The sequence below is a fragment of the Phoca vitulina genome, unplaced genomic scaffold (genome assembly GCF_004348235.1).
Source record: "Phoca vitulina isolate PV1807 unplaced genomic scaffold, GSC_HSeal_1.0 scaffold27, whole genome shotgun sequence".
NCBI lineage: Eukaryota > Metazoa > Chordata > Mammalia > Carnivora > Phocidae > Phoca > Phoca vitulina.
The window spans coordinates 11,200,476-11,213,251 of record NW_022589730.1 but is presented as its reverse complement, the minus strand read 5'-3'; the positions used below and the strand labels follow the sequence as shown (position 1 = coordinate 11,213,251).

The 12,776-nt window shown below is 37.3% G+C and overlaps 1 protein-coding gene across 3 annotated transcripts in view; it reads left to right on the top strand.

Moving 5' to 3' along the window:
• The window catches only part of CDH7 (cadherin 7), a 134,066-nt gene that overhangs the window by 48,915 nt on the left and 72,375 nt on the right, over positions 1-12,776 (top strand). For all 3 annotated transcript variants that reach the window (XR_004301604.1, XM_032422647.1, XM_032422648.1), the window contains exons 3-4: positions 5,186-5,480; positions 8,972-9,091. Coding sequence is in view for 2 of the 3 variants with exons in the window: in XM_032422647.1 (XP_032278538.1) it covers positions 5,186-5,480; positions 8,972-9,091 (415 nt within the window). In the remaining variant the exon portion in view is untranslated. The remainder of the gene's footprint in view (positions 1-5,185; positions 5,481-8,971; positions 9,092-12,776) is intronic.

Sequence of the window (12,776 nt, the reverse complement as noted above, 5' to 3'; positions counted from 1 at the left end):
ATAGATTGACAGTACTAGACCAGGTAGTTCATATCAGGCCCTAGTTGGTTAAGTAGATGTAAGAAAATTGTCAGAACTGCAGTGTGTTGATCTGTTTTTAGTTTTGGTCTTTATAATTTTAAATTAAAAACTAAATAGTAGATTTAATTTTTTTTTTTTTTTTTAAGATTGTATTTATTTGCGAGAGAGAGAATGAGAGACAGAGAGCATGAGAGGGAGAAGCAGACTCCCCGCCGAGCAGGGAGCCCGATGCGGGACTCGATCCCGGGACTCCAGGATCATGACCCGAGCCGAAGGCAGTCGCTTAACCAACTGAGCCACCCAGGCGCCCTAAATAGTAGATTTAAAAAGTTAATCAAGGACATTGAAATTCTTCCATCATAGACCTTCTTCCAAAGGTCTATAAAACCCTCTACCAGCACGTGTGTGTGTGTGTGTGTGTGTGTGTGTGTGTGTGTACTACTGCATTAAACTTAGGAAACAGGAATAAGAAAGCATGTCTGCCCCTATAGGGTTCTGTCTCCTGGGGAACACAAATGTGTAAATGTGCAAGTTTAGAATAATGAGCCAAATGTTACCATGGGCATTCAAAATGAGGTATCTGAACTCTGTCTAGGCAGGTCAGAGGATTAGGGAGAACAATCCAGAGATAAGGCATGTTTTTTATTTAGTTTGTTGTCTTTTTGCTGGATGCTATTAAAACTTAAAAGGATAGAAATTGAAGGAAAACAAGCACTACTATTTTACAAAGTGGATTATAAATTTACCAAATTTAAGACAATGAACTATTTATTGAGCATGTGGAATATGGTGATATAAAAAGAATCCGGCTCATAAAGAGTTTAGAAATTAAAGAAAGGGATGGATGAAAACAACTAAGCCAGATTTTCAATATAAAGCAGAATTAAATGCATCTTAACAGAGAAATGCAAACAGCATGCCATGGGGGGGAAAATAGGAAGATTGTTAAGACTTCAGTACAAGGGAGCTTGCATTAAGCTGAGCTGGATGTCAGTTGGTAGGCAAGATGATGAAGGACTTGTATTGAAAAGGATGGTGCAGCGTGCTGTGTTCAGGCAGTGTGGTCCCCATCCAGTGTGCCTGGAGCATGGAGTGCCTTCTGAGACGTGATGGAAAAGAGAGACTAAAGAGCTAGCATAGGGCTACATGGAGCCCCATGCTTAGAATTTGGGGTAAATCCCTAGACCATGGGGAGCAATTAAAAGTAATTGATGAGGTATGATAAAATTCAATGTGCATTTTAGGGAGATAATTTCTGACAGACAGAAAATGGAGAATAACTGGAGAGTTTTATAATAGCTCTAGTGAAAGATTTTAAGATTCCAAATTCAGGTTCTTGCTGAAAGACTGAAAAGAAAAAGAGTTGCTCTATTAGAGGTAATGAGTAGGTATTCTGTCAAGCAGGGGATGATAGAGCCATTGTGGATTACTAAACAAACTACAGGGGTGCCTGGTGTCTGCTTTTGGCTTGGGTCATTATCTCAGGGTCCTGGGATCGAGCCCCATGTCAAGCCCCATGTTGGGCTCCCTGTCAGCGGGGAGCCTGCTTCTCCCTCTCCCTCTGTGGCCTCCCCCTTGCTTGTGCTCTCTCTCGCTCTCTGTCAAATAAATAAAATCTTTAAAAAAATAAACATACTACATTTTAGGGGCAGTAAAGGGTGCTTTACATTTTTGGCCTGTGTAGCTGATGAAGATTCTAACACAGTATGACATTTCCTTACACTGTTACCATAGACAGTGCTGTCATAGTGACATGGAGGGAAACACATAATGATTGAATCTCTTTCTCTACTGATTCTTTTGTCTTCAGCTAGACCCAGCTAAGAGGTATGTGTGTGCTCCTCACTGTTTGGGTTTATTTACAAAATAATAATAATAATAATGTAAACATTTACTTTGGAGTCACAACAAATACTTTGAAGAGGATTTAGGAATCCATGCAGTAAAGGTGAGTTTTGTATGGTGATTAACGAATCAAGGTTTTGTTGCTGTTATGGTTTAGGTGAATCACAAGACCACATTTACAAGGGTATTTGTGAATGAAATAGACATAGCATCGTAAGTTCTACTCTGCCCAAAATAAGAGTACAAATATTTGTTTTCAATTGTGTATTTCATTTATTGTTTATTCATTTGCCATATGGTGGGACCATAGAATGTTTGTTTATTTTTTACTGCACAGAAGTTCTCACTGTGGAGAATAGTGCTTCTCTGCTCTCTCATAGTCATTCACAAAGATGGTGTGTACCTGTGTGTGTGTGTGTGTGTGTGTGCACCTACACAGACGTGTTTTACTGAAGGTCGCTATTAAGTAGTTCTGCCCTTGCAAGTTTTTCTTTGCTGACCATTTTTTTCTAAGCAGAGAAGTATAATAGTTTTTCGTTAACAGCATGGGTTTCACTCTGCCTATTAAGATTAGAGTATTAGTACACATAGTCTCAGATTAAATGTCTGAATGCATCTGATAATTAGGTATCCATCTTAGCATCTCAAAGGTGGTCATCCACTTTTAAATACAGATGCTTACACTAACCTTGCAAGGACACTCAAAGCAATTTTCTGCTTGTGAATTCTGGCAGTGATTACAAGCGTAGTGATGGTCCTAGCTGGTAGAAAAGTGTCAGTGATGGGAAGGATGATGAAGTTTAGGGCTCCAGAGACAGAGGAGTGTGTGTGTGTGTGTGTGTGTGTGTGTGTGTGTGTGGTAGTGGTGATGGTGGTGGTGGTAGTGGTAGGGGGTAGAAAAGAAGAAACCCGATCTTCAAATGATTGGAGAAACAAGCAACATGAACCTTTTCTTCCTTTGAGCTCTTATGCTGTCAGTGATGGAGATCAGTTAACAATACCACTGAAGATCAGCTCAGGATTTAATGTGTGTCGTGTATTGAAAAGGAATATGTCCTCTCTCCCTTACCTGGATACTACAGGAGCATTGTATCACCACCATGGGATGGAAACAGCAGTTAGTTGACAGGAATTAGTTAAATGAATCATAAGGGCTGGTTCTAAAAATGGTAGTCCCTAATGAGACTTAGAGACCTAGCAAGCCTTTGATTAAAGACACAACCTGTATGTCACTTAAGTATTTCTATGGTCATTGGATCGTCCTCTAATGTTTCACACCAAGGTCCAGTGGTAGCATGTAGACTCTTCTAATGCTGAGAGGCATGGATGGGGTGAGGAGGGGTGAGGAGTGTAGCCATGAGAAGTGTGTGGAGGGGTGGGGGTACTTGAGGTGTCAGCGGCTTGAAACAACTTGTTTTCCTCCATAATCTGCACTTGTCTCAGGAGTCAAGTTTTTTGCTCTGTGTTGTTGAAGGTGGTAGGGTGTTTTGCTGTTCTGTAATGCCAAGAAAGGACCCTTCTGTCAAGTCATAAAAGGTGTTGGAAACCACTCAAAGCACCGAGCTTCTTTAAGACTTGGGGGTGATCAAGGGTGGAGGTGCATGCACTCTTCTTTCTCTGAATTGTCCTCTGCTGCAGCTTTTAATGTCCCCACCTCACCGGACCACAGATGTCTCCCTCCGGAGGCAGGATCTTATTGCAGGCAGTGGAGATCGAGCTTTCCAGCAGCCCCTGTTTTTCATTATCCTGATGCAGCCACAAAGCACTGGGCATGTGACCTCAGGCGAGGCACTCAGCCTTTCTTTACCTTAGTTTCCTGATCTGTTAGTAGGGATAATGAATTCATTCAATGTGAGCATGAAATGAGTTACTATATAGAGAACATCAAGAATAGTGCCTGACATAGAGGAATCACTCAAGTAATCCAAACTATAGTGATTTTCAGCTTGCTTTCTTCTTCGAGGGAGATATAGATGTGGCAGTAACCCTGACAGTGACTTAAGAAAATTAGGCAATTCACCTTATTTCAAGAATGCAACCTTTCCAGATGGGTGGGTCAACATACGGTACAGTGATCCACTAGATAATTCCACACTGAACAAACCTAAATTATAACTCATGCCGGTAATTAATTTTTTGTATTACTGAGCGCTATAAAAACTAGAGGAGAAATCAGGTCCTTAAGTATTCTAGAGCAGAGTATAAACACAGCTGTTACAGTGTGGGGGAAGAACTGCTTACAGAAACCTCGGTGTAAAGAGCGGTACCCTCCACACCTACCACAGAAGGAAGAAAACGTTCCACAGTCACCCCTCCCCAAGTCGTTGCCCATATTTTCTGTTTGTAGCACCTCGTCTTTTAAAGAATGCAAACCTAGTTCTGTAGGACAGTGAAGAGCCTTTATTATTTGGTAAATTGGGTTTTTGCATTCGTCTTACTCGAAGTCCAGATGATGGTGGTTATCGGGGATGAAAGATTGTGGAGATGACAGATTGAGTCCTGTGTTTTTCAGGTTATGAAGTTCAGGAAAATGTGTAATTATGTCTGAGTTTCCTTAGGTTCCTCTGTTCAACATAATGTTCTGACATACAGCAGGGACAGTTCCAGATACAAAATGCAAATCAGTAGGTGCTGGCCCTGCTGCCGATTGCTGGGGTTAATCATGCAAATCTAATGCAGTTCTTGGTATTTCAAGAAAGGTTTGAGTTGAAGTCTCAGGCACATACTGATTTAAAATTCCTACTTCAGAGAGCAGTGTAATTTTTCTTGACTTCAAATTTTAAAATACAGAACAAGATCTGGAGGCGGATTTAGTGACTGGACATCCATCCATACTTGTTAATCATGAAAGGGGGTGGGAGGGAAGGGTGTCCTTAAAGAATGCAGGAGTTCTAAGCATATTAAATACTTCATTAGATCTAAATTTGCAAATGTTCTATAGCAAGCCCCTTTGCTTGGAATAAGATCAAATCAACCGATTATACATGATTACTGAATGCTCTGTTCAAAGAAGATGGCTAAAACTGGCAAGGACAGACCAAATAAAAATTAACACCACCACAAGTTCCTAACTTTGGGAATGATAGAAAATACCTTTGGAAATGAGACTGTTTACAGGAAGAAATGAAATTGTCTTGCTCACGAGTGCAAGCTGACACATTCTAATAGCCTTTCTGCTGTGCACAATAAGCATCAGCTTATCTTTCCAAGAACAATAAGATTTCATGTACTGCTGCCTGACATAAGAATTATTTTTACATATCTCCATATCGCTGACTCTCTTGTAAGTTAATCTCATCTCACATGAATTTTTCACCAGCTTCACTCTGATGTTGATAAAGGAGATGGTTCCATCAGATACATCTTGTCAGGCGAAGGGGCAAGTTCCATTTTCATTATTGATGAGAACACTGGGGATATTCATGCTACCAAGAGGCTGGATCGGGAGGAGCAGGCCTACTACACGCTCCGAGCCCAGGCCCTGGACAGGCTCACCAACAAGCCTGTGGAGCCTGAGTCCGAGTTTGTCATCAAGATTCAGGATATCAATGACAACGAACCCAAATTCTTGGATGGCCCGTACACGGCGGGAGTCCCCGAAATGTCTCCTGTGGGTAAGTAAAGAACATGCTGCTTTGGTAGGGTTTGATTTCAGGGGGTCTGTATTTAAAAGGAGATCATCATAAGTAGTGAAAAAAAATCACATTAGTTTTGGTAAGGCAATTTCTAGTGAGGATGAGGGGGAAGTTTGAGATGCCTTAAGATCCAGTGTCCAAATCTAATTATTCAAATCGTTATTTTATTTCTATGGAAAATGAGGAAAATTTTCCTTTTCCACAGGGATCTCAATGTCTTTAGTACATTACTCATGTCTTTTAATTTAAAAAAAAAAAAAAAAAGATTAAAACTATCCCTAAGAAGTTAAAAAAGAAAATCCTTGCGGACATTGGCCTGTGGTAATCTTTTCTTTCTCCTGATTAGTATTAATGATTCATTCTTCTAAGAATCTTTCTGGGGCCAAGGTATCAGGCAGCCCATCTAATGTTTAGATCAGCGGGTCTGTTTGCTTGTAGAGTAGGCTTGAACCCACAAATGTCCCTCCATATGCCACCACTAATCTTTTTGTAATATCTCCAGAAACTTAGATGCGTGAAAATTTATATTGGATTGATAATAATGGCAAAGTGATACTCAGTTTGAGATACATAAAAGAATCATGAAGACTGTTTTATTCAGAGGGCTTTTCACAGTGCCCCATTACTGGAAAAATAGAAAGTAAAGTACTTCCAGTATATACTTTATTTCTATCAAATGATAAAAACTCAGTTTTAAACAATTGATTCACATACCTTTGGAAGAATTTTCAGCCAGCATGCAATTTTAGATGATCTTACAAAACAATAAAAGAAATATGGGGCTTAAATAGACCAGTTGATTTATATATTTATTTCCTGTCACTTTTAGTCCTGAAGTAAGACAGTCATTTAAAGTAATAATTGAATTTGTATTTTAACAGGCAAACATTTTACCCAACATGATTTGTTTTATATTAAATAAAGGTCACTTCATTCATTCCAGCATTCAGCCCACAGATCGACTATGTTAGGAAGTGGAATTGCAAAGATGTGTATTATGTGTGCCCTTTTGGGGAACCACAGTTTGGTGACCCTAAATTTCTAGCAGACGGGAGAGTGAAAATTATTTAGGGCACCCTTGTTCTAGCCACTGAAGAAATAGAAGCAGAAAATGAACCAGAAGATGCGATGCCTGTGGTCCAGATAAATTCAGAACCACAGAGGCAGCATCACACTGTCGTTAGCTTCTAAGTGAGCATTTCTTTGACCAAACAGGCTTATTCACACTTTCTCAATACTGCCCACATCTTCAGTGCTGCTTGCTGTTGCTTAACAACAAGAACAACAACTAGGGAGACAGCAGCCACAACATTTGCAGGTTTTAGAGAAAAGAGAAGGTTCTCCCCAAAGTAGTAATGTTTAGAAAAACAGGAAACTTTGAGGTGTGTTTGAGCGATTCAGCTCAACTCCATCGTTTTCATGTGGGCATGTTGGGCATTCTGCATTGGCTTGCTATGGTTTTCTTTTGCTACACACAATGTAACCATGCAAATTGGATTAATGTGAACTTTGTTCTTTTAGAGGCTAAATAATGCACACTGTAGTTTTGGTTTCAATTGTACTGCTCTGATATCAAACAGCATGATTATTATGCACACATGCAAGTTATATTAGTTATTTGATTGATTCCAACAGGTTCAGAACTTTTTAGAAAATGATTTTCAAGTGCCTTCGGGATTTAATTCGTATTAATTGAGAATTAATTCTGGAATAATATCAAAATTTGAACTGAGATCAATGGATGACTACATTAAATATGTTATGTGGATCTATAGTGAGTTGGAGTTTATCAAAGGGTTTAATTCTAGCCAAATAGTTATAATGGCCACTAAGTAGTACAGCATATACAACAAAAGCATTCAGTGTTTAATATTCAGGGCTGTGTTTTCCATTGGATGCTAACCTCAAGATTGAAAACACACTAATAAACCCTTAGGATAGTTCATTCATTTCCAGAAGAGCATAGATAAGCAGGGACAATTTGAAGTTTTTTTAAAAATATGTGTGTTGTGTGTGTGTGTATGTATATGTATATATAAAGTAAATTTCTTAGTGAACACTTTAGAAAAAATTATATACAACCAAATTTTCTAAAGTAGTTTTGATTATTTTAAGGCACTTTCCTTTTCAAATGAAGTAGGAAATCAATACTTGAGCATGTCACCAGAGTAAATATTTCTGTAAAGATGGTGCATTGTGGAGAAAATAGAGAATATCAATGCCATTAATTTTAATATTTTAAAAGAATCAAAATTTAATTTTTAAAACTATTTTTAATATGCATTATTTGCTGTTTGGTCCTACCAGGCATCTGCAGGGCACAATCAACTAACTCTGTCAAATTAAAAAAAAAAAAATCAGAATTTAAAAAACAGTGCTCTATACATAGCTTCATAACATGCACCCACTTTTAAAGAAAATGGGATTGGTAAGGAAAATCATAGTGTTGAAAAGACAATAGATTTGTAACAAGATGGACACTAATGACTTATTTAAAGGACTTAGGGAAATCTCTTTAGAAATATATCGATGAGATATTTGATTAAAAATATTTTCAATAAATTATTAGAAACAAATTAAAACCTTAGAAGAATACAAAAAGAAAGAGACTTGTTCCATTCCCATCAATGGACATAAATGATAAAATAGCGTGTGCATAAATATGTAAACTAAGTAAATGTGGCTAACATTTTTAAGATTCTGCTTCAAATGGAAATAAAAAGAACACATCACAGTAAATGCTTTCCGTGTGGAATAAGTGAATACATAATAAATGCAGAAGCCATAGGACATTCTATCACATGAAATATAGAAAAACAACTAATAATGCAATTTTTAAAGTTGCCATACTTGTTTCTCCTTTGGGGGTGGTGGTGTAAATTTTCATTGAATGCTTTTATTTTTAAATCAATTCATAGACTCAAACGAAAACTAAAACTATTCCTGAAAGCATGCCCCTAATATTCAGTTAAGTGGATCCATCAGATATTCTTTATTCAGTTAATGACATTTCATTTTCTGTCTGGCTCTGCTCAGCTATAATAGTGAGATCCCCTCAGTGACTTGGGTGTCAAGATGCTGTTACTTGTCACACTGCCTTCTGGACAGTAATTGAGACTTATAGAGATTGCTTTTGATAAAAACTTGTTACCTGACCCTGATGGATGAGATACCTAAAATTTGAGTCCCTTCCAATTCTGAGTATCCTCCTAATGTGCATCATCAATCTTATTATTATTATTTTTTTTGCTAACATATTTTTGTATCCCTTAAATCTTTCTGAGGGCTTAATTAGCATTTATCTTCATTTTGGGTTTGTCTTTTACGAAAAATACGTCAATTTTTCACATGCCTTGAAACATGAAAAAAGAAAATTAAAAACAAATGTAGCATGTTCAGCATTTTGTGAATCATTCTGTTTTGTGGCATTTGGAAGTTTTAAATGCATTGGTTTTTGGATTGGCATGTAGGGACCTCAGTGGTACAAGTAACAGCAACGGATGCTGATGATCCTACGTACGGCAACAGCGCCCGAGTGGTCTACAGTATTCTGCAAGGACAGCCATACTTCTCAGTGGAACCAAAGACAGGTAAACGTTGAAATGCGACTCTTCTTGTAATGTCATCATTTATATCTTGGCACAGAGTTAATATTAGTTATTTTTATTCGATACAGTTGGCACTGGAAACAGACACTACATTGCTATTGTGCTTCTCTCAATATGTGAACTGGGGTAATAATCAGCATATAATTTATACAGGCATTAGCATCTTCCAAGACTATTTTATTGCAGTTAGTAGAATTTCTACCAAAATTAAAGTATTCCGTGTTAAAAAAAAAAAAAAAAAAGTATTTCAGCTGCTATGCCCTGACTATATAAGAAAGCAATTTACATTGTTTTCTTTTTATCTTGCTTTCTTTAACTAATTCACGTAGGAATCACACACAGTTAAGTTTAAATCTCGAGCAAAAACCTCCCTGCCCTGCAGTAGGAGAGGTAGTAGGTTCAGCTTATCCTTTCAGAGTCTGGTTTACTCAGGAGAATTAGTTTAAACGTAATAATGAGGATGATGATCTGCTAAATCAAAAACTAAATTAAGTGATTTTTTTTTTTTAATTTTAGAAGGAAAAAAACATTTTTTATGAGTTTTCTGACTGCCTGGATAGAATATGTGATTGGTTGGCTAGATGTTCTGTTTTGCTTTTAAGCTGAAATAGTTTACATTAAGTAAGACCCTAATTTGGGGCAGTGTTGTCGTGGTCATAAAATAACATTTTATCTAGTCTGCTTTTCTGGCTCTGGGTGGAGGGAGGAGGGGTGAGTGTGGAGATGGGTGGTTTATGCCACTGGTCTTCTTCACCATGAAATCCAAAATTTCTCCATATTGTAACAATTTTATCTTTATCATGAAGAAAACTATTCTTCAAACAGCCAAGTTTATGACTATTGGATAGTACCTGTGACCCTAAATGATTATTTTAATGGTACTTAGGCTGTTTTCCATATAAATGGTAATATTAATTCATTTTCAAATCACTGTGGAGGATAAATATTTTAAGTGTGTTTTGAAAATGATAGTTGTAATGTGCATGAACGGAAAAATAAATTCAATCCTACTTCACCGTTAGAGTTTTTACAGAGATTGCTTTGCATATTTTATACTAATATAGTGGTAGAGTCTGGAAGCCACCTGGAAAGTCTAACAGAGAATAAAAAGTTCTGATTAAGCAAGTATTGAAGGAGAAGTAAACAAAAGTATTCGATTTATGATATGAATCCTATGAATGTAGAACGTGTGCTTGTGGTTGATTTAATGAGAGATCTGAAAAGCCTAAATTCAAACACCCACCCATTCCCTTATAAATTTACTCTTTACAGCCTACAAAGACATTGACAAGTTTCTGACAATTTGCTCACAAATTATACACTCCTGCATTATATAACCTCTCCAGAAATAGCACACACTAATCCCTAGGGTTAAATATTTTGCTGGTACTAATGATTGGCTTGTGATTTTAGCTTTGTGGTAAGATGATCGTTTTTTTCTGAAGTCCTGTGGAGGGAGGGTCTCTGATTGAGCAAGTGGACAATAGTCTATGTCATGGGATCACATTATTAGTATTTCAAATTAATTCTAATTTCAGAATCTCAAGGATTGTGTATTGTAGGAGATGAAGAGGTTTAATTTTGTTTGGTTTAGAGTTTTTCATACGTAATTATAGTAATCATTGGGACTTCTCTTTCTAGAGTCATTAGTGCAGAGATATCCTGGGAATTTTTGTCTTCTGTTAATTTATAATATGGGTAGTGTATTGTTTGCAAAAAAATAACACCTATTTTTTTCATAAAAATGAGAAGTTTTCAATCCTTAAGGGCGTGGATATCTGTGAATCAAGTTTGACTTAGTCTTCATAGTTGGTGTAAGTCTGATTTTTATCTATGTGAGGAATCACATGAATTTCTTAATCTTTGAATCTAAGAGTTTTTAAAAAGAAAGTAAAATTTTTGGTAGGAAAAATACTGAAAATATGCTAAGTCAAGATTTTGTAAAAACAGGCACAGGGAATCGCTGTTAGGTGCATTTCTATAAGTTTAACTTCTGATTTTTTTTTCCTAATATTAATAATACCCATTACCATTTATTAATCATACATCATGAACCTAGCACGGCTACAAGCTCCAGTCACGTATTACACACGTATCACTACCCACAGCACAAATGACCAGAGGGTAACTGTATTTTCCACCTTTATTTCTCCATCCGTAAGACAAGAATGTGAGTAGCTGCAAAAGCCAATGCTAACAGTTTGCTCTAATAAGCAAACAGAATGGCACTAGAAGCATGATAAGGCAACATTAAAAGGACTGCGGAGAATCCCACCACCTATCTCCATAATGACCACAAACTGCTGGGAGGCTGGTGGTTGGTTATTCTAAGGTGTCCATCTACTCTGTAACCTGCAAGCGAATAGACCCCGTGTTTCAGTCTATTTGATATATGGCAGGACTGGCTACATAATTTGCAGCTCAAAATGGAAATGCAGGCCCTGTCTTCTAAAATTAATAGGATTTTAAGAATTTATCAACAGAACAAGAAACCAAGCATGGGACCTGTGACCCTTCACAGGTCACATGGCCATGAAGCTGGCCCTGAAAAATGGATTGAATGATAAAACACCACTTGTCATTTAGGAGTTCCTTCTTGAACATAAGAGGTATGACTATACAATACCTGCATCATATATTACATACCCACTTGTTATGTCATAATTTTATGTAAGTAATACTGTCATAACAAAGCCCCACCCCCCAAATATGCCCTTCAAATGCATTCCATTCTGTGGAATGGCTCATGGTGTGGAGGACCCTCACTCCTGTCGGGCTTGCTGAGGATGTCCTCTCAGACATTACAAGAGTCCCTTCTTCAGGGACTCTTCATTTGATGCCAACTCTGAAACTTTAGTGTTCTAGAAGCTTCCATATTTGCTATCATTGGTTCTCCTCTGACTTTTTATGGTTCTATTATATGCTTCACTTACAGGGAGACAAACCAAATATAAACACAGCTTAGATGCAAAATTTAGAAAGAAGTATAAACTAATAGGAAGGATTCACCATGTACATCTAATGTGTCTCAGATCCACATGGCATGAAGCCCCATAGCCGTGTGTTACCTGGGTCATGTGGACCAGTCCAAGATCTGAGTGTGTAGATATCAGGCCTCGGTGATTGTTTGGTTCCTTAAACTGGGGTGGATTTCAGAACCAGCTCTTATCTGTTACATTTAATACATATATACATTCTTAAGAAGTTTCACGGTAAGAAAATATGCTTTAAAAAAATCATCAGTGGCTGTTAGGAAATTAAAGAATCATCTAAAAATTTATTCCCAGACTAAAAATCAGAGAGTTGTTGAGCAATAGTGATAATGAATTTGTTTCATATGCACAGTACTTTTTGTGACCACAGATTATAAATAAATGGAAAGTTCTGGGTTATTGGGTCAGATGATACATCTATAGAAAAATTATTATTCAGGAAGCTTAAAATCTGAGCTAATCTCTTTCCTAAAGAGCTACAGGAAATATTCTTCTCATCATAAGTGGCTTAAAATGGCTGATATTGAAATTAAATAATGTTGTCTTCCATGAAAATCTAACAGAACTGTAGGGATCTGGCTAGACAAAACTGGCCTTTACTACTTCAGAGATGTAGCATTAGCAATTTGCTGTACATGTGTTTCTCCATAATATATAGCAAAGTGCAAATCAAA